The 23,652-nt window shown below is 57.2% G+C and overlaps 1 protein-coding gene across 2 annotated transcripts; it reads left to right on the top strand.

Moving 5' to 3' along the window:
• Window positions 1–337: 337 nt before the first annotated feature.
• IKBKE (inhibitor of nuclear factor kappa B kinase subunit epsilon) lies at window positions 338–23,365 on the top strand. Of its 2 annotated transcripts, XM_080824423.1 has the most exons (21): window positions 338–422; window positions 2,174–2,283; window positions 2,971–3,111; window positions 3,500–3,629; window positions 4,817–4,998; window positions 5,528–5,688; window positions 6,515–6,625; window positions 6,922–7,101; window positions 7,679–7,875; window positions 8,590–8,654; window positions 8,740–8,831; window positions 8,975–9,061; window positions 12,755–12,830; window positions 12,954–13,066; window positions 15,139–15,215; window positions 17,679–17,718; window positions 18,440–18,541; window positions 19,803–19,899; window positions 20,584–20,696; window positions 20,903–20,974; window positions 22,603–23,365. In XM_080824423.1, exons 2-21 carry the CDS (start codon window positions 2,197–2,199, stop codon window positions 22,634–22,636), a joined length of 2,157 nt encoding a protein of 718 aa, XP_080680549.1. In that variant the 5' UTR covers window positions 338–422; window positions 2,174–2,196; the 3' UTR covers window positions 22,637–23,365. The 2 variants fall into 2 exon arrangements, with proteins under 2 accessions (XP_080680549.1, XP_080680548.1); XM_080824422.1 differs by lacking the exons at window positions 338–422; window positions 2,174–2,283; window positions 2,971–3,111; window positions 3,500–3,629 and having other exon boundaries at window positions 4,823–4,998; window positions 12,761–12,830.
• The last annotated feature ends 287 nt before the right edge of the window (window positions 23,366–23,652 follow it).

The following is a 23,652-nucleotide window of genomic DNA, read 5'->3' as shown; positions in this document are numbered from 1 at the left end:
CACCGGCCCACCACGCTCACCACGCGCCCTTTCTGCGCTCGGCGTCACGTCCAGCTTCTGCCTCCGACCTTTCCTCCTGCCCGGCTCCGGGGGCGGGGAGGACTGCCCTCACCCCACCTGGGGTCTTTGTGTCCGGCGCCAGGTCCGGGGAGTGGGGAGGAAAGTCTCCCGGAGCCGCCGGGGAGATGGAAACCCCCCAGCGCTGGGGGAGGGTGACAGACAGGAAAGGGTTAAAGGGCTGGGGCCGGTGGCCTCCGACCGAGCCTGAGAAGCACACAGCACCATCAAACAGCACCGAGGGGTGCCTCTCCGCCCTCCTCTTTCCGGTGTAGCTCAGCTCCTGGACTTGCCACAGACAGAAAGCATAACAGACACTCGCCCGGGAGAGTCTCTGCCTGATCCGCGGCTGCTCGGAGCGCGGGGTAAGTGTCTTTAGCCAAGGGAGAGTCCCCGGGAGGGGGAGGAGGAGTGGCGGCGGTGGGTGGGGCCGCGGGTGCCCTGGTCCCAATGCCCACCCTCCTTCAGCCAGCCGCCCCCCAAGGAGAGCAGCCTTCCCTGCACCGGGGACCCACCCAACGTGCCCCCCTCCAGCTCCTAGGCACGGCCCTGGCAGGACCAGGAGCAGCACCCAGGACCTGCGGTCCTTCCAGGGCTGGGCCTTTTGCACAACTCTGTGCATTCCCGGGTCTGCCACTGCGCCCTGCCCCCAGCACCAGGGCTTGCGGGGAGGACCAGCCCTGGGAAGGATTATGAAGGGGATGGAATATGCTGTCCACGGGCTCCCCAGACCGGACCTCTTCCCAGGCCTTGATTTCAGCTCTCCCTGCCAGGCTTCACATCCCCAGGCTGCTGGCATCATGATTTCTTCCCTCAGCTTCTGGGATGAGGGGGTGGGGGACTTATCTGATCAACTCATTCAAACCCAGTTATTACATTGTCTTCAGGGAGTCTCTCTGTATCTCAGCTGCTTCTGGAGAATGCAAACACGAATACATTTTCTGAAACTAGGACTTAGCCTCTGAGTCTCTTCAAGTGGCTATTGGCTCAAGGAATTGACATTCACAAGATCTGCATTTTAAAAAAGATTACAGAAAGAAGGCTCAAAGAAAGCTAGGGAACTGTAGGGTTCCAGGCATGGTGACCCTGCCTTGAGAACCCAGCAGACAGGTGTTAGAGCCTAGTTCAACCTCACCGGAGCGTGTTTGAGAGGCCGCCGCCCTTCTCAAGCTCCTTCTCCCAGTCATCCCGTTAAGACCAGCCCTGACCCTAGTTTTCAGAGAGGATCTGAGTTTACTTTCCGGGGCTACACTCTCCGGAGCCAGTTGCTTTAGCGGAACTGGCCTTTGGGGAGAAGAGGATGGGGGCAAAGACGGAGAGTGGAGTTGTAGAGGTTTCAGACTCTCCTCCCGGGCTCCTGGGCCCTTGGGTTTGATGGTGTCCTGCCCCTCCCCACGCCCTCCACAGGCACTCGAGGGCACACGCACGTGTTCACACTCTCTCACATACTCACACATACACTCACGCACACACACATTCAGACACAGGCACACTATCTCGCACACTCTCACACACACGTACACACACGCACACTCCCCGCGACACCGTGTGCGATCCTTTCCAGAGCAGCGCTGACCTGGCTACACTGGCCATCCGTGCAGCTGTTCGCTTACAGCGGCAGGAAGTGGTGGGCCCAGGCGAGTGGGTGGGGAAGGGTTCCAGGCCCGTGTTGCAATCCTGGAGATTTGTGGTGGTGTGGTTGACGCTGCCTGACCTGGGGCCCTTCCTTCAAGCGCTATTTCTGCTTCCTGGGACAATCCCAGGCCTGGATGCCAAAAACTCAGAATTCTCTGTGCTTGGGAGAGGTAACAGAGAAAAAGGTCTTGGCAGAGTGGCCTCTGGGGAAGGGGTTCGAAAAGACTGGGAGTGAGGACAGGTAGAGTGCCCTGTGGCGGGACAGGTACGGGCTGTGGCCTGAGGGCCCCAGTGGCCGCACTTCTTGTTGGAGAAGTTTCTTAACCTTTCTGCGCTTCATACTTCCTCCATCCCCTCACCTGGGGAATGGCCACACTGGAACCGTTTGTGGGATGGTCTTGGACACAGCTCCCTGTCAGGCCACCTGTGTCCAACCCAGGTCAGGAATGGAATCCTAGACCCCAGTGTGTTGTTTTTCTAGGCCCAGGGCGGCCGGCCAGCCAGATGCAGAGCACCGTCAATTACCTCTGGCACACGGATGACCTGCTGGGGCAGGGGGCCACTGCCAGCGTGTACAAGGCCCGAAACAAGGTAGGACACAGCCCTGCCCAGGCCCCTCAGGCCCAGAAAGTTCTTCGACCTCTCAGCCCCTGGTGGGCAGCAAGGGTGGTGTGTGGCGAGGCAGAGGCTTACTCTGGAGTGAGGGAGATGCTATGGCTTTGGGAAGAGGTGTGGGGAACTGTGAAGGGCTCCTTGGGCTGCTGCTTCTGTCAGGCTCAGTTTGGGACTGGAGAGAGAGAGAGAGGAAGACACAAAGCTGTCAACCTGGGATGAGGGCAGCAAATCTAGGAATAGCAGAGCTGGGAAGTGGAACTCGTTTGGATTTTCCCAGCCTTTGTCGCAGCTCTGTCCTGTGAGACCCGGTGCACAGTCTTGTCTCCAGAGCCGGGGCCAGAACAGGTTCCCGCCCCGGCTTCGCTGCAGCACCAGGGGGCGATAGGCGCCTACGTGGTTGGTGCCAGTAGAAGGGTAACGAACACCAAGCCGTCCCTGCACCTGCACCATCTGGTGCCCCATGCCCTCGGCCCCTCCCAGGGCTGGACGGGCCCCTGTTCCCTCTGAGTGCAGGAAGGAGCTGAGGGGGGGAGCCCCCAGCCCCAACCGGGCCGTCTTCGCTCACGTGTGGTGTTGGGCAGGTGGGAGACGTTCCACGGAGGCCTGGGGGAGGAGGTGTGCTCCCTGGGGCAGGAGGGGAACTGATGTTCTCCCCCACGGCAGAAATCTGGGGAGCTGGTCGCCGTGAAGGTCTTCAACACGGCCAGCTACCTGCGGCCCCGCGAGGTGCAGGTGAGGGAGTTTGAGGTCCTGCGGAAGCTGAACCACCAGAACATCGTCAAGCTCTTTGCGGTGGAGGAGACGGTGGGTCTGGTGCTTGGTCGGAGGGAGGTGGTCTTGTCCTTGACCCTCACAGGCTGGGAAGAGGCAGGTCACGTCATAATGGTGGTCAGTGGGTCAGCCAGAGCAGCAACCCGGAACGTGGAGGACAGAATGCCGGGGGGCGGGGGGTAGTACCTGGGGAAGTAAAGATGGGAAGGAGGGCCTGATCGAAGAGGGCTGCCTGGAGAAAGTGACCTTGGGCTCAGGTGTGTGGGGTCACCGTAAGGAAGGAAGCTGGGACCTCGAGAATGGGGCCGCTGGCTCTAGGCCGAGTCACCCCCTCTGGACAAAGCCGGTGCCTCCCATCGAGATGGAAGGGCAGGAGATGTGCCTTCCAGCCCAAGCCTCCCTCTCTCTGTCCCATGCGCAGGGGGGCAGCCGGCAGAAGGTGCTGGTGATGGAGTACTGCTCTAGCGGGAGCCTGCTCAGCGTGCTCGAGAGCCCCGAGAACGCCTTCGGGCTGCCCGAGGAGGAGTTTCTGGTGGTGCTGCGCTGTGTGGGTGAGCCCCTCCCTGGCCCCCACCAGGACGCCCCCTTCCCCGGCGGACCCACCGCACACCCTGCCCTCAGTGGGAGGCCAAGTCCCAGAGGAGCGACATTTCTGAAACAATCACCCAAACACTGAAGACATTCTGTCCCTCAGAGGCTCTGCATTCACGGACATAGGACAGACACGAGAGAACGGACGGAATCCAAGCGTCTGATTTAAAACCCCGGCTTAAAGAAAGTTTTTTTTAAAGCAGGTCATATACCAGGTTCGGGGCAGTGTTATTCACAATAACCCTGAGATGAAAATAACCCAATGTCAGGGGCAGATGGAGGGAACAAATAGAATATATACGTAGAATGCGATACTCTTCATCCTTCAAAAGGAACGAAGTTCTGACCCAGGCTACGTGCGGGTGAACCAGGAAGGCTCTGCACTCAGTGAAGTCACAGGTTCTCTCTGATTCCACACAGACGTGGGGCCTCGCCCAGTCACATCCGCAGAGCCAGGAAGAAGAGCAGTGCGTGCCGGGGGCTGGGGGGACGGAGGCATGGGCGTGACTGCTTTCTAGGTAGAGCTCCTCTGTGGGCATTGACAGAGCTCTGGAGGTGGATGGTGGTGACTGTCACACCACACTGGAAACGTGCTTAAGCCACTGAATGGCACATTTAAGATAGTAGATTTTGTGTTAGGTCTATTTTATTACAATTTTTTTTAATTTTTGCATTTTAGATTTTGTTTATTTGAGAGAGAGAGAGAGAGAGCACAAGCAGGGGGAGCAGCAGGCAGGGAGAGAAGCAGGCTCCCCTCTGAGCAAGGAGCCCAATGCGGGACTCGATTCTAGGACCCTGGGATCATGATCTGTGCCAAAGGCGGATGCTTAACTGACTGAGCCACCCACGCACTCCATATTTTATTACACTTTTAAAAAATAAATCAGACAGGAAGGGGGGTGCCATCCTTGGGGAGGCAGAGGCATGGACCCTCTTGATGTCTTAGAGAATCCCGGTGGAACCTCCACACCATGTCTTTGGGAACCCCCTCCTTTGTCCTGTGCCCATCTCTCTTCTCCTGCGTGTCCTGTGACCTGTCAGCCTGTGTGAATGCTCTCTCTGGACCCAAGGACAGCCTTCCGCCCAAAGTAAGCCCCAGGCACGAAGCTGTCCCCGGCCAGAGAGCTAGCAGCCCCGCTCTTCACAGTGGCCGGCATGAACCACCTGCGGGAGAATGGCATCGTCCACCGTGACATCAAGCCTGGAAACATCCTGCGCCTCCTGGGGGAGGAGGGGCAGAGCATCTACAAGCTGACAGACTTCGGGGCCGCCCGGGAGCTGGATGACGATGAGAAGTTCGTCTCTGTCTATGGCACTGAGGAGTACCTGGTGAGGGGGAGGTTGGGGACCCACTGCCCAAGCTGGGGGCCAGCCCTGATAGCTAGTTGCCCCTCTACTTGTGATTCTCCCGGAGCGCCGCCCCTCCCCACCCCCGGGCCAAGGGACTCTGTTCAATCCCCCTGCATGTGGCAGGGCATACGTCCCCTCTGCCCCCCAACCAGAAGATTGTAGTCTTTTCTCCAAGATGGAAAGGGTGATGCTGCAGCCTGCCTGGGCCTCCCCGCTCCAGTGTCCCTGCCTGGCCCCCTGCCTGGGCCTCCCTTGTGCAGCTCATTCCTTGCTATGATCCCCACCAGGCAGGGAGCACCACTGGTCACTACTTTCCCCAGGGCAGAGGCTGGCCAGATAGACACGCGCTTGGTGGGCTAAGTCCACACCAGTTTTTGAGGTGACAAAGGAGCTGGTTCTGATCATTCTGTTTTCTCTGGAAGGTGGCGGAAGGAGGTCTGCTGGGCGGGGCTCAGGCCCGTGCCTACCCTCCCCCTCCGTGGCTGCTCACTGGTTCTCTCTCCCGCAGCACCCCGACATGTATGAGCGGGCCGTGCTTCGCAAGCCCCAGCAGAAGACATTCGGGGTGACTGTGGATCTCTGGAGCATTGGGGTCACCCTGTACCATGCGGCCACGGGCAGCCTGCCCTTTGTCCCCTTCGGGGGGCCACGGCGCAACAAGGAGATGATGTATGCATACAGTGGGCCCCGGGCAAAGTGGGAGAGGGGTCAGACCCTGGGCCTTCCCCACAGGTCCCTGCTGTGTCTCTGCTTCCTCCGCTCCCTCTGTGGTCCTCCTCGGGGCCATTTCCATCATTAGCCAGTCACACAAGAAGCTGAGGCCTGCCCTGACTGACGGGAGATCAGTCCTTTATCTTAGCTCAGGGCGCCCTGTTAGCGCTCCCTTCATGCAAGTGTGGCCCACCCAAGTTGGTTGAGGCTCCAAAAGAGACCTGCCCAAGATGGCAGAGCCTGCCAGGGACAGGGGTCGGGAATGAGACGAGGACCCAGCCTCCTGATCCCAGGTACGAAGGCTTCCCAGGTTTTCTGCGGTCTGGTCCAGAGGTAGTTGGGGACGGTGGCTGCTCCCACCAAGGGCACGGCCCAGAGCAGGGAAGGTGTAAGGTGGATTGTGGGACAGTCGAAACCCTCACCCTCAGCTCAGGGGTCCGGCTGTGTGAACCTGGATGAGGTCGGGGGAAGAGGAAGGAGACAGACAAGGCAGAGGCTGGCAGGGAAGGCTGGACTTTGCAGGGAGGAGTGGGATAGTGGAGTGGGTTGGTGGAGGGGGGCACAGTGAGGGCAGAGGTGCAGGGGCAGGCCAGACTGGGGGAGGTGCGGGCAGGGGCAGAGGAGGTAGGCCGTGGAAAGGAGCAGAAAGCTTGACATTTCCAGGCTAATGGGGAGGGGCTGGCGGGTGTGAACCAGTGCTCTGAGAGCCCTCCGTGCTGAGTTTGCTATCCCTTGAGATGCGATGGGCCAGGGGTCCTGCTGACCAGGTCTCACCTCGGCCCAGGTACCGGATTACCACAGAGAAGCCGGCCGGGGCCATCGCGGGCACTCAGAAGCGGGAGAACGGGCCCCTGGAGTGGAGCTACACCCTCCCCGTCACCTGCCGACTGTCCTTGTGAGTAGACACAGACCCGAGTCTGGGCTGGCTTCCTTGTCCCCCGCCCAGAGTCGGGCCTTACCTCAGAGGGCCCCTTGTGCCCGGTCGGCTCGGGTAGACCACATTCCCAGTCAGGCCTCAGTCTTTCCATCCAGATGCTGGAACGAGTTCATCCAGCTCTCCCTCCCCATCCGGCCCTGACCCACTGCCTGGGTCCAAGCTCTTCAAGATATTGTCATGTGACGCCCCCGACCCACTCAGAGAGGATGAATCTGGGCCCTGGTGCCTGACCATCTCTGCGTCCTGGGGTCCAGGGGGCTGCAGAGCCAGCTGGTGCCCATCCTGGCCAACATCTTGGAGGTGGAGCAGGCCAAGTGCTGGGGCTTCGACCAGTTCTTCGCGGAGACCAGCGACATCCTGCAACGAGTCGTCGTGCACGTGTTCTCCCTGTCCCAGGCGGTCCTGCACCACGTCTACATCCACGCCCACAACACGTGAGTGCGCGGGAGCCAGGGGCCGATGCGCAAGAGCCTTCCCTACCCAGGCAGAAGGGTGCGTCCTAGGCAGTGCTCTGTGGGCTCTTTAGAGAGAAAAGCATCTGGGTCCGACCTTAGTTTGGAAAATACTAGTTGCACAAATTTAAAGTTAAACCATTCTTCCTGCTGCTGGACTCCAGCAGGAAGAAGCCACCCCATGCAACATGCATTAGGATTCTGAGGGGTGCGTGTGTGCATGTGTGTGTTGGCGACGTGTTTCCCAAATATATTGCTCAGAGGACCCTTTTTCTCTAAAATTCTAGGTGAATTTTAGTGGGAGTGTTGCTCGAAGGGCTGCGAAGGCAGAGACTGGGTTCCTACCCTGTCCTCATCCACTCCAATAAGGCACGAGCTCTAACCTTTGTCTCTCCTCCCTTAATAAGACAGGCAAAACCCAGTCCCTCCCTTGGCAAAGCTGAGCCCTCTCCGTGAATGAAGACTGAGATGGGGTTTGGGTGACCTGGACCCTATATCTTGCTGACACTTCTGGTCCTCTCTCTTTCTCCCCCACCCCCGGAACCCCTTGTGTATCTAGGATAGCCATCTTTCTGGAGGCCGTGTATGAGCAGACCAGGGTGGCCCCCCAACACCAGAAGTTCCTCTTCGAGGGTCACTTCTGGGTCCTTGAGCCCAACCTGTCAGCACAACACATCGCCCACACGACCGCAAGCAGCCCCCTGACCCTGTTCAGCACAGCCAGTGAGACCCCCAAGGGGCTGGCCTTCAAGGACCGTGAGTGGGGCCCACAGGCTGGATCTTTTCTCCTTCTCACATTCTATAAGGGGCAGGGGCTTATGATCCAGGATATTGATTAGTATCTTTTGTGGGTGTTTCTTGGGGCTCACGGGGTGCAGAAGCAGATCTGGCCTCTGATCCTCCCACACCTCTGAAATGTCACGTGACTCTGGCTTTGCAGTGTCCACAGAGCTGTGAAAGAAACTCCCATCGAAACGGGGAGATCTGGATTTAAGAGGATTTCCACAATCTCTGTGATGGGTGGGAAAGCCTCAGACAGTTTGGGTTGGAGGACGCAGGAGCCCAGAGAGAAGGGAAGTTTGCCAGGGGTCCAGAGTTTTATCTTCCAAGTTCTAGAAAAAGTATCATCCCTTCTCCCTCCTTCTCAGGGTCTTCAATGCTGGGAAGGGAGATTAACCTTGAAACTCCTGGGTATGAGGGTGGTTTTAGCCTGTTTTCTGGCTGTTTCTGGGACTTTGGGCCTGAGGCTGTATGTAGTTCTCCAAAGAGGACACAAGAGGGCAGTGAGGGACTGCAGTTGTAAAGCACAGAGCGTGCATTTATGTAGGCTGGGGGGCCGCTCTCCGCAAGGTGGGAAGCTGGCGGTGAAAGACGAGGAGAGAGGGGTGTGAGTGAGGAATAAGGAAAGGTGAACTTAGGGTTCGTCCAGGTCACACAGGCAGCCCTCTCAGACAGGGTCTTTGTCTGCAGCTGCTCAGGACATCCCCAAGTTCTTCCCCAAAGTGGACCTGCAGGCAGATTACACCACCGCCAAGGTGAGAGGGGGCCCGAGGCGGGTGCAGGGAGGGGTCACACAAGGCGGGGAGCGGGACTCCTAACCCCGCCCCTTGTGTGTCGCAGAGCGTCCTGGGCGCTGGCTACCAGGCCCTGTGGCTGGCGCGGACCCTGCTGGCCGGGCAGGAGCTCATGCTTCGGGGGCTGCACTGGTGTGTGTGAGTACCCCCGAGGGCTGGACGGGATGGGGGGCAGGGCGGGCGGGTGGACCTCTCCCACGCAGCCCTGCGGCTGCTCCCTCGGGCACGGTATCCTGGGCCCCCTGGCGGAAAGGAACTCCGACTCAGTCCCCCCTTTGCAGGGAGACACTCCAGGCTACGTGCAGGCGGACGCTGGAGGTCACGCGGATGGCCCTCCTCTTCCTCAGCAGCAGCCTGGGCACTGAGAGGTGGGTGTCTTGCCTGGGGCAGGGGGGCTGCGGCCGGTGTGAGGCTGGCTCAGACCCTTAGCTCTTCTCCATCTGCCTGTTCCTCACCCCCAATATTTCCAACAATGCCCCTCGCCTCCCCCTACCCAGAACTCCCACCCGCCCTGCATTTAAGAATACGGAGGGCGGCCCTACCTGTCCCTCATCCCCGTGACTGGACCCCCCCCCCCAACCACCACCCAGTCACCACAGGGGGAACAGGGCCACAGGGACACTGTCTCAGCAGGTAGGAAGGCCCAGAGCAGCGCTCTAGGGAAAGCCCCCTTCGCCTCACCCAGCCCCCCGGACCTGACAGGGTGGGGATCCAGGCTCTTCCTTCTGTCTCTTACACTGTCCTCACCTTCCTCACCTTCCCCGGCCCTGCCTCAGGGCTCCATGCCGGCCACTCATCTGACTTCAACGGATTAGGTGTGACAGGCAGGACAGAGGGAAAGACTGGGGAGAAGGGAACCCAGCTGGAGGGTCTGGAGATGAGAAGCAGGAAGACTCAATTGGCCATAGCACTTCCGAGCCGTGGGCACAGCCCCCCACCCCCCAAATCTTGGAAGGCAGGGGCCATGGTACAGGTGAGAGGAGGGAGCTCTGCAGCTCAGGGAAGCTGATGGTGGCCAGAACCTTCCCCGCTGGGAGGAGACGAGGGGTGGAGGAGCAGAGACTGTGCTGAACGTGCCTGATGTCCCTCCCCTTCACATCGCCTGACCTCCCAAGAAGGTCCTGAGAGTTTCCCAGCAATGCAGCGGCCACTAGGAGGAGGGGACAGATGGGGTGACAGAGATGTGGGAAGAGGCGGAGGAGAGTCTCCAGATGACAGGGACAGAGTCCCTGGCCTGGCTGAGCCCCCTTCAAATGGTGACAGAGATGAAGGGCTGCAGGGGTACAGCATGACTCCTCATGAGGAGCTCTGTCCAGGGCACAGAAAGGGGGTCCAGGGATAGATGTGGTAGAATATCCACATTCCCCTGGAGGAGATAGCCCTTCCAGGCACGGAAGATGATAGGATGGTTGAGAAAAGGAAGACCAGAGATAAGAAGAGGCAATCATGGAGGTCTTCCTGGAAGAGGTGGCACTTTTAAGGCCACAGTGAAAGAGAAGACCTCGAGTTGGGAGGTCCTGTGCAGAGACAGAAAAGGAGGCCATGACTGGGAATATTGTGGGAAGGGTTCTGGTGAGGTTTGTTGAAGCCACAGTTAAAATGGATAATATCCCAGAGTGAGGGTGGAGTGGGACAGAGGGACGGAAAGGGGAGGAGAGAACGCATGGAGGTCCTGGCCAGTCTAGTTGGTAGAACTGAACCCAATAAGAGGACCAGTGGCGTTCTAAGTTCTACTATAGGTTCTTGAACAGAAAAGACGTGTGTCGAGAAAGCATTTGGGATATTTGTCTGCCCATTTGCTCTGGACTGAGGACAGTGGAGAAGGGACAGGCCAGCCCTGGGGCTGGAATCCTGGGTCTGCTGGCCACTGTTTTTCCCTTTCTGGATCCCAGGCTCCCCTGGAGGGATAGTATATCTAGAGAGCTTGGGCTCAGAGGAGGGCCTCCTTCAAAGCATAGTTCAACCTCCCTCCTGCCAAGGAGGAGCACAGAGCCGAGACTCAGAGGCCCAGTCCAAGCTCTTCACTTGGGACCTCAGGCCACTGTTCTCTCTCCCAACCTGAGCCACTATTTCCTCGTTTTCAAAATGAGAGAACTGGATGATCTCTGAGGCTTCCTCCCTCTGACACTTTGCAATTCCTTCCTTTTTTGAATATCCTCAGACACGTCGATTCTGGAATCTGAGATAATTTAATAAACACTAGGCATAAAGCAGCTGCCATTGCCCAGCCTGGTGACTCACCTCTCCCATAGCACCCTCGTCCTGCTGCAGGCTCCCCAATCCAGGCTGCCTTGGCAGAGTGTCTTTGCCTCTGTTCTGAAGCTCCCTGGTCCTCGCAGCATGTGGTGGCGGTATGCAGGCAGCCGGGACTGGCTCAGGAACCCCCATGCTTCCCCCACCGCCCCCAAGTGTGTGTCCATACTCTCTAGCCAAGCACCTTAGCTCTGAGGTCCTCTTTGATGCCCACAAATACGGAGATTCATCTCTCTGTCATGTACACGAAGGTCTGAGTCTGGCAGAGCTGAAGTGACTGACCCCAGATCCCGCAAGACGGGTGAGGGGGCAGTTAGGACTGGCGCTCAGACCCATGTCCCCGGCCTCCCTGCCCCGCTGGACTAGTCAGCTTCAGCCGCTTCTGCCAGCCAAGCATTACGTATGCTAAAATCCATTTGTACGTTCACTAATTCATTCAACAACCATGTATGGAGGAAGTACCGTGTGCTGAACACTTTATGAGCTACTGAGGATGTAATGGTGAACTCTTGCCTTCATTGAGCTTCCCCTGCAGGCCTGATTCTCCCCCCTCCTCTCGCCCTCACCTCCCCCTGCGCCAACACTACTCGCAAGCCCAAACACAGAAGATTCTTTCCTCGATCATGGTTGTGAAAGAAATAGTATACGCTAATTGTAGGAAGCTGGAAAATACAGACAGGCAAAAACGAAATAAAAATATCATGTCCTTGCCACCCAGAGCTAGGTCATGACATGGTAGTAATAGACGTTCTTCTAGGTAGTTTTCGGCTATGTGTATTTAAGTATATATATTGACGGACATGAGATCCAATGGTACTTGTGCTCTTCTAACCTGCTGTTCTCAGCACATGAGCCCTCCAGCCCCATGTCCATACCTTGTCATCTCCTCTAAAATCAGCCGTACGCAAAGTTCTCTAACTAGCCCCCTCCTTTCCTTTTCTCACTGGTTTTATCCAAACCAGGCTCCATCACAAGACCACACTTTGCATCTAGTTGTTTCGTTCCTTAAGTCTATTTTAATCTTGACAGATGGCCTCTCCCCAACCTCCCTCCTGATTCTGGCGTTTTGGGGGAACAATGCCCATTGTCCCACTTTCTGGACTCTAGGGATTCCTCTACACCCTCTGGGGCTTTTTTTTTCTTCCTTCCCAGCATTTCTTATAAACTGAGAGTTCTGAAGGCTAGACGGATTCAAGTGGAATGTTTTCTGGCTAAATACATCGCAGATGACACCAAGTACACTTCATTTCCTCCCGCCACTGGGTGGGGACAGCTGATTCCTTGATCGTGTGGTCACATTTTCTCTGTCCAGGCCTGCATTAGTCACCAGGGATTTGGCACCATGCCCAAGCGAGTAACTTAACTTTGCTGGGGCAGTGGGTTGCTAATAGTCCAAGTCCCCAAGCATTATTGGTAATATTCTAGGAAATACAGCTTTTCCCTCATTAGGAAGCTATTGCTTATCCTGACCTATAGTTTCGACTGGGAAGGAACTTGGGTCTTTTCCTTTAGTTATAAGTATTCCTAGTAAGGAGTCCATAACGGTCGCCTCGCTGTACGGACTCATAGATGTTCATAGCTTCACGTTGTCTCCATCTACCCCCATCTTTAGTCTCTGCAGTGCTCAACAAAGGTACAACTTTGGTGAGTCGGGGTCCCTTGAGGTTGGTTCCTCTGATCCAACCACAATCCTCCCCGGATACCCCCGAAGGCAGCGAGGCTGTCCCAAAGATGTCATACCCCTCCTGTGGTCACGGGGTTCTGCCTCCCAACCCCCCAGCCGTGTCCTTTCTGTGTCCTTCCCTGAGGTTCAGCAGTGTGGCTGGGATGTCTGAGATGCAGGAGCTGAAGAAGGTCACGGAGCTGAGGTCCAGGCTGCGGGCTGTGAGTGAGGCGGGCGTGGGGGGCTGTAAGAGCAGAGCTGGGGCGCAGTGGTCCAGCGAGGCTGCTGTCAGAACACTGAGCGGAGGACCCCCCGGGGGTCTGCCTTTTTCTTCTGCCCTCCAGTTGGCAGAGGCCCTCTCCAGATGTTCCCAGAGTATCACAGAGTCCCAGACAAGCCTGAGCAACCTAAGGTCTGAGCTGGTGAAGAACCGGGATCAGGTACATGCGGACAGAAGGTCTGTGGGATTTTCCTTCTTGGTGGGGTGGGCACAGGGACGCACAGCTCGGAAGGTCCGGTAGCCGTTTTAGGCATCAGTCTGCTTTCTCCCTTATCTTGGCCAGGGTGCTGGGGTACGGGGTAGTGGTGTGGGATCCAAGAATGAGTAAGACCCTCCCCTAAGACTGGCCAGATGGAGAAAAGCATCTGGGGTCCTGCCCCCTTCTGGGCGTTTAGAGAGAGAATTAGAAATCCTAGCAGGTGCAATAGTTCTAAACGAAAGAATAATTTTGTTCCCTTCCTCTTCTGAACCCTTGCTCTGCTCATTCCCTGGATTGGCCCTCCTACTTCTATCATCTTATTTAATCCCCAGAATGCCACTGCTGCTAGTATGCCCCTTTTGTGGATGGGGAAGCTCACTCTGGGAGTTTAATGTGCCCTGGGACACAGACGGTCCATGACAAATGATAGTGGTGGGCCTTGACGTCACATTTGCCCACCTCCAAGGCCTATGTTCTTGGCCTATACCAGGGATTTACAGCTTTGAAAGCCTCATTCAACAAATATAAGAATACCTGCCCGCCCCCTCACAGCCTGGTGTGTGGGCCCTGCCCTGACCACGCAAGCCCGTTCTTCTCGGTACCCACTCTACTCAGTGCTGACGGGGTCCCTAACCTGGTCCCCCAGTTCTGAAATCAAAGAGCTCTGAAAACTGTGGGGTTTTGTTTGTTTGTTTTGGCTGCAAACCCTGACCTCAGTCTTCTGCCGTGAGTCTTCTTTTAGTCTGTGTTTCCCTCTTAGAGTGGATACTCTTACCGTTCCTTAAAGGCTGAAGGTGTTGGACCTCAGACCCAGACCCAGACCCCACTCAGGCTGTCCTACAACATAACCTATGTCTGCTGGATTGCCTTTCTAGAATCAGAAGATAATTCTGAATTTGGGATGTATCTGGCCTGAGTCTTTTGGATAAAGACTGGATTTGTGGTCTCATCCACCCCAAGGTCTCCAAAGGACAGGTGCCTGGGACCCAGCTTGGGCCCAGCCCAGAGTCCAACTCCAGAAGTAGCTGAGATGGGGTCACTGGGAAGAGCTTCAGGAGGGAAGTGGAGCTAAACAGGCCCACGGGTGGGGAAGAACACCCTCCCCTCCCAGAGACACACACATTCAACATCTCAACTGTCTATATCCAGCCCGGAAAGGGAAAGGAAGAAACACTACTGACCTTAAACCCCAGGAGGTGAAGGTCCTTGAGAGGTCATCTCACACATCCGTCTGCATCCAAGCAGGACTGGGCTCATCCGTGTTTTATTTCATTTTATTTTTTAAAGATTTTATGTATTTATTTAACAGAGAGAGAGAGAGAATGAGCACAAGCAGGGGGAGCAGGAGAGGGAGAAGGAGGCTCTCCACTGAGCAGGGAGCCCCACTCACGGCTCGATCCCAGCACCCTGGGATCAGGACCTGAGTCAAAGGCAGACGCTGAACCGACTGAGCCTCCCAGGTGCCCCTCACCTGTGTTTTAAACAAACAGGGGTTGTCGGTTCATGATTTAGACACCTTCCACGTGCCAGGTGTGGGATAGACCATGAGTCCCCGTCTTCTGCTCTCCCCGGGCCACCAGGAGAGAGGCTTCTGCTCCACTGCCGTCCTCAGCGGGCCCTGCCGGACTCGCAGGGTCCAGACTTCTGCCTGGATTCTGTTCTCAAGGCTTCCAGTGTAGCAAAGGCCATCCTCCTGTGGCCTCTCCTGCTTGGCTTTCTGTCTGTCTCGTCTCTGATGAAACACCTCGAGTGTGTGTGTGAGAGAGAGAGACAGAGAGGGACAGAGACAGAGAGAAAGAATGAACATGTGACTCAGAGGTGGCTGGCTGGCCCCACGGCACCTCAAACAACCTTAGGGACAGGAGAGTCACCCCCACGCCCAGACTGGCCCCCCAGACTGTGGCGATGAGGCTCCTTCTGCAGGCGGACAGCTCCTCTGCTCCCTCCGCCCCCCGACCCCCTCCCCGCCCAGCCACGTCATCCCCTCCCTTCCCTTTTACTCTGTGCTGTTTGATTCTCCCCTTGCCTGGTCCCCATCTCCTGCCCACAGCATCCAGCAGATGCAGTGTTGTTTGGACAAGATGAACCTCATCTACAAACAGTTCAAGAAATCCAGAATGAGGCCAGGTGAGCCGTGGGGAGAGCAAACTACCCCTGCTTCCCTCCCTTCCTCCTTCCTGCGCTCTGCTTATCCGGCTGTTCGATGCCATCCCTGTGGCTGCTGGGGGCCCACCGTGCGGCTGCTGGGGTGCCGCTGGCCTAGGGCAGGGTCCCCACCTCTAAGCTGCCTACGGACAGTGAGGGACAGGAGACCTGTTACTGTTGCCCTGTGAGAGGTGTGGACGGCATGCGTGGGGAGCTCAGATGGCCGGAGCCTGGCTGTTCTAGGAGAGGTGGTCCTTGGAAGAAAGCCCTCACCTCTGCAAAGCACTTTACAGTTTGAGGAACGTTTCCCAAGCCATCGTGTCTTTGGCTCATTGGAATAGCCAGGATTTCCAAATGAGGGAGGGTCTGAAGACATGTCCTGTAGTCACCGGCCCACTCCTTCGCTGGCACTCTCTGCTTGATCTCACAGGGGACCTCCGGGGGCACAGGCAGCTCATTTCCAGGCTTAGGAACGGGCGGCTGCTTGCCCATGGTGACCGCCGTCATGGGGCATGGTAGGCTGGAACCCAGGGGCAGGCTGGGGCAGGGGGTTGGTCCTGGGAGACCCCAGTTGACTCTTGGGGTTGAGGAGCTCACAGACGAGGACCCAACCCTCTTCTTCCCCGGCCATGCCTCCAAGCTTCTCCTGACATGTGGACTGCAGGCCTTGGGCTCGAGTGCCAAGTTCTCCTCCAGCTCTAGGATTATCTAAGAGCACTGTCCCCTAGAAACTGGATGCCAGCAACGTACCAAACTTTGAGCTCTCCAGTAGCCAAAATTTAAAAAGTAGAAACCAACGGGTGAAATTAATTTTCGTAAGACGTATTACTTAACCCAATATATCCAAATTGTCATTTCCACATATAATCAATTTTTAAAAATTATATTAAGGTGATGGTTTACATTCTTTTCTTTTTTGTGAGTGTGTTAAGTCCTCCCAATCCTGTGTGTATTTGACACTCACAGCACAACTTTCTCCAAAAGCTAATTTTTTAGCAGACGGAACAGTCGTTTTTACCAAAGCAGTAAAGTTGCGTTCGTTGGGAAAACAATATTTTCCACTGCTCCAGCTTTAAAGTTTTAGTTAATTTAATTTATGAAATTAAAATAAAATTTTTTTTCCTCAGGCACGCTAGCCACAGGCGGACCAGGCACTCAGTAGCCACGTGCGTCTGGTGGCCACTGGCTGGGCATACAGATCTCTCTAGATGATCGTCTGTTCCTGGGAGTCTCAGTGTTGCCTGTGGGGTCTGGCCAGGGAGCGGGAGGGGAGAGCAGCCCAGGAGTGGGGTGGGGGCGGGGCAAGGGGATGGATGGACAGAGACTCTCCCATTCCTGATGTACCATTGGCCTGTTTGGCTGTGATTTTCAGAGAACTTCTGCCTCCCTCCCTCGGACTCTGCCCTCCGAGACTCCCCTCCTTCTGGGCCCCTCCCATGCATACGACACAGTCCTCCCGGCTGTTCGGGATCCTCATTTATTTCATACCTGTAGAAACTCTGGGTGCCGTCCCCCCTCCCCTGTTTATAGATAAGGAAACCAACCCCCGGGATGTGCAGCAGCCCAAGCTGTCCTGGTCTGGGGGCGTTTAACCCCTTATGCCTCACAGTTATGTTCCTATTGGTTGCAAGAGTCCTTCATGAAGATTAAACGTGAAAGGGAGAATAACCGTTGACAGCTAACCCCTGGACTCCTGAAAAACGCCACTCTGTAAAATGCTTCCTGGTTTTCTCTCTCCCCTCGCACCTGCCCTGGGTGTCCCATGGGATGACGGAGGAAGCCCATTCTGTGCGGCCAAATCCCGAGTGTGCAGCTTCCTGCCACTCGGAGGCCGGTCTGGGACTTGCAGCGGGGACTCGGCTCAGTGCTCAGCTGGCTGAGAGCAGGACCCCAGATGAAATGCCCAGGGAGGGGGTTCCGCTGTTAGGGAGCTGGGAAACCTCTAGCGGGGAGGCCATTCCCTGAAAGCCCAGCAGGGGGCAGCATCTCCCTAGCGGGTGAGCATCCTCCGGAGGTGGCCAAGGGACAGAACCAGGGCTTCAGGCACAAGTGGCTGGTCCGTGAAGGGGAGGTCAGGGGTGGAGGAGAGGTGCAGGGTGGTGGCCTGGCTTGTCCAGCTCCCGGCTCCAGAACCCCCAGCTGGCTTTGCCCGCAGCTTGAATGGTCCGGAATGGGACCCACAGGCTGCAGGCAACCACCTCTGGGAGGGGTGTTGGATGAGTGGCTGGGGCTGACCACATAGCCTTCCAGGCCCCCTCACCCACCACTTTCCACCTGAAATGTTCCCCAAGTACTCATCTCTCCACCCTCCTGGCTCCACGGGGCTGTGAGTTCCCCAGGGCCAGGCTGAGCTCTCTGCATCCTTGCAGTCGTCCCCAAGCCTTGTGGCATTCTCTTTTGTTGACCGATTGGACAGGTGACATCATTCCTCCTTGTTCCCTCCAGGGCTTGGCTACAACGAGGAGCAGATTCACAAGCTGGATAAGTGAGTAGCCTGTGGCAGGTGGGTGAGCGGTAGGGTGGGGGTTCCTGGGGCCGAGCCAGCCTCTGCTTGACAAAGGGTCCTGCTCTCAGACTGTAGCTGGGCAGAAGCAAAGCGGGTCACTGTGTCTGGAGCAGATTATCTGGGGCCAGGGGAGGGAGACTGGGTAGCTGGCTCAGACAGAGCTTTCTGCTAAGCGGGCTTGATGTCCCTGGATTTATTTCCAGCATGAACACGATCGTAGTATTTCTTTCCCTAACTGTTCTCCCTGATTTACCGCTTCCTGCTCCTGACCTTCCCTGTGCTTTTCTCTGCCCCTCTGTTCCTAGACACTCATCTTCCCGGAGGCCCTCCCTGGTTTAAATGGTTATTTGGAGACTCACTCCCCCAGTTCCACGCCCACCCCTGACCCTCACGCACTCTCTCTCCCCCTCAGTCTCTGAAACCATCTCGCCTTCTGTGTGAGGACTGGGCTTGAGTGTGTCTGTTCCCTGAGATCCCCTGGTCCTTCCACGCCTCTCTGTCCCTGGGTTCTGTGTCCCAGGGCACTGACTTCCCCAGTTCACGTGTGTGAGCCTCAGTCCCTCCTTGTATGGAGACATAGCCCTGCTGGGGATGCCCGCCCTTGGAGGAGGTCTCCTTGCTGGAGACACAGGGACGCTATGCATGGGTGCGGGCCAGTCCAGCTGCTTCTCTCTGTGCCTCAGTGTCCCTGTCTTTTCAGGGTGAATTTTAGTCATTTAGCCAAAAGGCTCCTGCAGCTGTTCCAGGAGAAGTGTGTGCAGAAGTATCAGACATCCCTGGTCACGCACGGCAGGTGGATGAGGTAACAGTCGGGCCCTCCCTCCTGGGGTCACGGACCTGGGGGCCCTCCCTGGCCTGGCCCTTCAGGCTTCAGAGAACCCTGGGGTTTGCAGAGCCCTGATCGAGGGGAGGTGGTTGTAAAGGAACAAAGGCCAAAAAAAAAAAGGGGTGGTTTTGTGCACGGGGGTGATTTCTGTGCATTAGCTTCTTTAACCCTGCAATGTGGACCCCATGCAGTAGACACTATCAGCCCCCAACACAGATGAGGAAACTGAGGCTCAGAACACGGGTCTCATTCTCAGTGCTACACAGCTAGTAAGTAGCAGACCCATGACTAGTACTGGTTCTGTCTCTAAAATCTGAGTTCTTTCGGCGTTCCCAGGTGGGTGTGCTGGGAAACCCCTTCTCGGGGGAGAACACAGGATCCCTCTGGAATGAGGCCAGGCAGGCTTACAGACTTCCTATGGTCGGGGATGCAGGGTTAAATAGAACCCACTCACGCTGTCCCCTGGAGGGGATTTGGGTTTTTCCTTCTCACCTGAGCCCCTCCTGGCTTCCTCTGTCTGTGGGGACATCCGCCCCTCCCTAGAAAAGAAGGGAGGTTCTCAGGCCTGTATGACCCGTGGGCTCATTATGGGGCTGCGACCCAGGCACTCACCCACAGTCGTATTAGAATAGGCTTCTCCAACCCTAACCCGCCCTGAATTCTGATTTAATTGGTCTGAAGTCAGGCTTGCATATCAGCATTTTAAAAGCACCTCCAGGTCATTCTACTGTGCAGGTCGGAATGAGAATCGACCGCCCGCTTGTCTGTGCTCGGATTGGTTTCCTTGTGCAATGGGGACAATGTTCCTGCCCCCTCCCTCCACTCAGAGAAAAAGAGAATTCCTAGAAGAGTCCTGACCTTGCTCTGCTCTGGCGATGGGGCAGTTCCCAGAGCAAGTGCGCTGGCTGGGCTGTCCTCTGCCTCTCAGGAGCTGAGCCTGGCCCTGAGCTCCCCGTGTCAGCGGCACGTGTGCTGGGCCCCAGCCATGTGTGGTTTTGCTCCCCGTCGTTCTGATGGGACCATCGGCAGCCTCGGTCAGAAGTGTCATTGGTCTTCCCCCAGTGGGACAGGGGAGGGTTGAGGGCATACCTGGGGTGACAGAGACAGTGAGGGAAGCGCATGCCCAGAACCCCTCAGCTCCTGCTCTCCCCCGTGTCTGTGTGGTGACCTTGACAGCTGGAGGGGCCGCGGGAAGAGCCCCCAAAACCAGCTCGGACTTTTTATCTGCTCTCTCCAGGGAGGTGCACGAGACCAGGAACCATTTGCGCATGGTCGGCTGTTCCGTGGCTGCTTATAACACGGAAGCCCAGGGAGCCCAGGAGAGCCTCAGCAAGGTGCGAGATGGTCAGGGGCATGGGCGCCGCTGAGAGGAGCCAGGTTGGTCTGGCACCCTGGGGACATGGGGCTCTGGGCAGGCCTGCCCTTGGCCAAGTCCAAGCACACTGTGGCTAAGGAGGTCTCTGACAAGCGAATGTGCAATTCCTGGTGACCTCGGACTGCAGGTCACTGCAAGGACAGAGCTTCCAGAATGCTGGGACATTGTCCTCATGCCTCGTGTAGCCGGGGAGGTTCCAGGCTACTCCTGAGAGAGGCAGTGTGAACCCTCCTCTGTCTTCTGGTCCCTGGGAAGAGACCAACATGGGGAGCTCTGAGAAGGCTGCTCAGGTGACTGGCCCGCAGCCCCCGCAGCGGCCCCATTCCTCAAGAGGCTGGCTGGCTGCCCTGCCCCTTCCCCTGGCTCCTGGCTCGTGCTGGGCCATCAAGGTGCAGGTTAGATCCAGAGGAGAACGTGGCTGTCTGGACCATTAAATCCAAGCACAGACAAGTGGGGGTGGCTGTGTCGGCTGTGCTCATGTGGGAAGGAAGGGCCTGTGGGAAAGGCTCTGGCATTCTGGGTTCTGCAGGGATGCAGGCTGGGCGCCGTTTTGTTATGTTTTTCTTATCCTTACTCATACCTCTCTTGCAAAACAACACATCTGTGGCCCATCCCACCTGACTAAAGTGTGGCTTCCCTTCAGATCCTTGACCGGGTATCTCACCAGCTCCTTCAGGACAGAACAAAGGAGGCTCAGGTCTCCCCACCCCTGACAGCCCCCTATCCCAGCCCTGCCCTGACGGACCTGGTTCTCCAGTAAGTGCTGGAGAGAGGGGCGTGGTGGGGGGGGAGTGGGAGGGAGTGGTGGGAGAGGGGGTGTGGGGTGCAGATGTTAGAGCCCAAGGGGTTCTGCCTCAGGCCCCGGAATAAAGAGTCGGGGTGGCGGGCTTCTCGGGGAAAGGGGCTGGCGGGACGACTTCGGCCTCAGCCACAGACGCCTCTCTTGCCTCTGCCCTGCACAGGATGCAGGAGCTCTGTGAGGAGATGAAGCTGCTCGCCTTTGACCTTCAGGACAACAATCGCGTCATTGAAGGGTGAGGAGCTCCCACTGTGTGCGGGGCGGGCTGATGACAGGCGTCCGTTTTCCAGTCCTTTCAGAGCTCTGGCCTTGTCCGCAGGCCAGTCGCCATCCTTGTGAGGACGTGAGCCTCAGTGCAGTCCGAGAGGGGGGCTGGGGGGCACGTGGAGCTATGGCCGCGTCCCGCTCCCCGTGAATGCGGACTCTGCCCCACGCCTCCCCCAGACCCACTCCCGCCCCCTCGGCCGCCGTCCTCAGAGTGCGGCTCTTCATCTCCGTGTCACATGCCAGGAAACGGCAGCACCGAGCTTGGCCTGACTGCCCGAGGCCTGGGTTTCTCTGGCCTTGCTGGGCTCTGGCCTCACGCACAGGCTCCCAGGGCGGCCCGGCTGCAGGCCCAGCTTCCCAACTCTGCATCACACCCCAGTTAGACTCCCCTCCTCGGGGGAATGAGGGGTCCTGGAGAGGGCACAGGGAGCGTGCCTCAGCACTCAGACTTTGGGATTTTTTTGCGCCAGTAAAATTCACAAAACCAAGCTGGGGAATAACAGAGGGACCGACTTCTCATATAAGGAAGCAGATTTTAAAGGGAAAATCCCGCCATCTAGTAGTCCTGCTTTATAAAGCATGTTTTCTAACCCCAAAGAGAAGGAACGACATGATCTCAGCGTCAGGGATGGTTCTCGCCCTGAAGCTCTGTGGCCTGTTTCCATACATACACACTTGGGGTGCGTGTGACCGTATTCCACCCCCCCCCCACAGCTTCCCCACTGCCCTGTGTCTGTCACCTCCCCACGGGAGGACCAGTGGCACAGTGGAAGGAATCTGCAGACTCCTGTAGGGTTTGACTCCTGACTGCATGACCCTGGGAGGTTTTGCTGGGCTCTGGGCCTCAGTTTCCTCCCCTGTGAAATAGGAATAATGATCCCAAGCTCCTGGTGGGAGCTAAGGGTGAACTGGGATGAGATAGGCCATGTGCTGGGGAGGGGAGGGGGCACAGAGGGAGGGGCTCACTAAATGCTAAGTGTTCCTTGGAGGCCAGGCCAGTCTGGAACCTGGGATTGGGATTACGAGCTGGGGTGCTGGGAGCAGAGCCTGTGGTTGTCCCCAGAGTCGGGGAGTGTCCCTGGGCTGAGGGGGGCATCCCCTCCAGGTCCCAGCTTCTTAAATACCCTCAAGGAGGAGATTCTTTCCAAAACAGCCCTCAGGGGCAGGAAGTTCTAATTTTAGTGCCATAAATTTTTCTTGCTGTGATATGGAGTCTATTTACAGATAGCTCAAAACTCTATTTTAGTGAATTTTTACTTCCTTATTCAGAGCGGTAGCCAAAGAGCCTGCAGAAGCCATTCTGAATTCCTCTTCCCTCCTCTTGACCTTTTGGCTGCCATGGATTCACCAGGGGAACTTTTAAGAGTGCAGCCCCAGACTTTGCCTCCAGAGACTCCGGGTGCTAGCAGGGGTGGGGGATTTTATAACCCTCCCCCAGGGGATTCTAATGTGCAGTCGGGGGTCAAAGACTCCATGAGGGGATAGCTGAAGACTTGAATGGCTCGGTGCTCCCCACAGCTGAGTGTGCTGGGTCCTGGCACGGCCCTCAGGCTTCTCCCCTGCGTGGGAGAAGCTAATCTGCACCTTTCCTTACAGGTTAAGTCGGCCCCCGTCGGCTCCTGACTCCTGATCTCTGAGCTCTGGGGCGCCCGCCATCCTGAAGCATTAGAATCATCTGAACACTGCTCTCCTGCCTGCAGTGTGGGGCCTACCAGGGGATCACGTCTGGTCCCCTCTCATCAGCCTACCTCCCTCCTGGCCGACAGCTGGGAGATGTTACCAGCATTACCTTCCACTGCCTCTCTGCCCAAAGCAGCATGGCAGGACTTGGGGCGGCAGGCGCCCTCTGTCAGGACCCCTGCCTGGGCTGACCTTGGTGCCTCGTGCAGGCTCAGGTCACCTCTGGCAGGCCACAGGGAGAAGAGGCTCCCATAGGCCTGCCCGCCCACCTCCTCTGGGCTATAGGGCTTCGCTTCTCAGGGAACAGAATAGGAGGCCTCTGGGGGTTTCCCTAGGATGCTAGGTCAAAAGGCCTCATTTCAGTCTTCCCTCATCTTAAGGGGTTTTATGTTGAACATACAGCCCTGCCCTCTCCTGTGACTTCTGAGAGTTCCCACTGTCTGCCCCAGGCAGGACAGAGCCTGACTCTCCCTCTACTCTGGGTCTGGCAGAGCCTGGGAGGAGAGAATGGGGGGTCTAGGCCAGGTGCTAGGGCCTCGGGCACCCTCACCTTCCTCTCTCCCTGAGGCCTGGCCGGGCCCTGGGAGACCCAGCCACGGTCAGCCGTGAGCACAGGCCTGCAGGTCCAGAGAAGAGGCCTGCACCTTTGAGAAGGAGAATAAACGTGGCCTTCTTTTCTACTTCTGAGTGGCTCTCACTGGGCTGTGTCTGTGAGGCAGGGAGGGCTCTTGGCAGAGTGCGCTTGGCCTCCCAGCAAGTGCTGGGTGGGGATCTGTGAGGACAGGATTGGGAAATGCAGGAGGGACCGGTCACTTCCTGATCCCTGCCTTTCCCCTAAATGGGCCCTAATTTCAGGGAAGATCCTGCTGGGAGGGCTTGTCTTCCCGTCCCTTCTCCTGCCCCCAGCCATTTGGGGGAGCTGTCTAGGGGGCCTGGGACTGGGGGAGAAAGGAGATCTCTCTTTTC

This window comes from Martes martes (assembly GCF_963455335.1).
Source record: "Martes martes genome assembly, chromosome: 15".
In the NCBI taxonomy this organism is placed as follows: domain Eukaryota; kingdom Metazoa; phylum Chordata; class Mammalia; order Carnivora; family Mustelidae; genus Martes; species Martes martes.
Note: the sequence above shows the minus strand (reverse complement) of the source record. Positions and strands in the feature narration are given on the sequence as shown.

Excerpts from the sequence above, each read along its gene's own strand:
- IKBKE (XM_080824423.1), top strand. The coding sequence starts at position 2,197 with ATGCAGAGCACCGTCAATTACCTCTGGCACACGGATGACCTGCTGGGG. Across the intron at positions 9,062-12,754 it reads AGCAGCCTGGGCACTGAGAG|GTTCAGCAGTGTGGCTGGGA; the intron begins GTGGGTGTCTTG and ends TCCTTCCCTGAG. Across the intron at positions 20,697-20,902 it reads CTGACGGACCTGGTTCTCCA|GATGCAGGAGCTCTGTGAGG; the intron begins GTAAGTGCTGGA and ends TGCCCTGCACAG.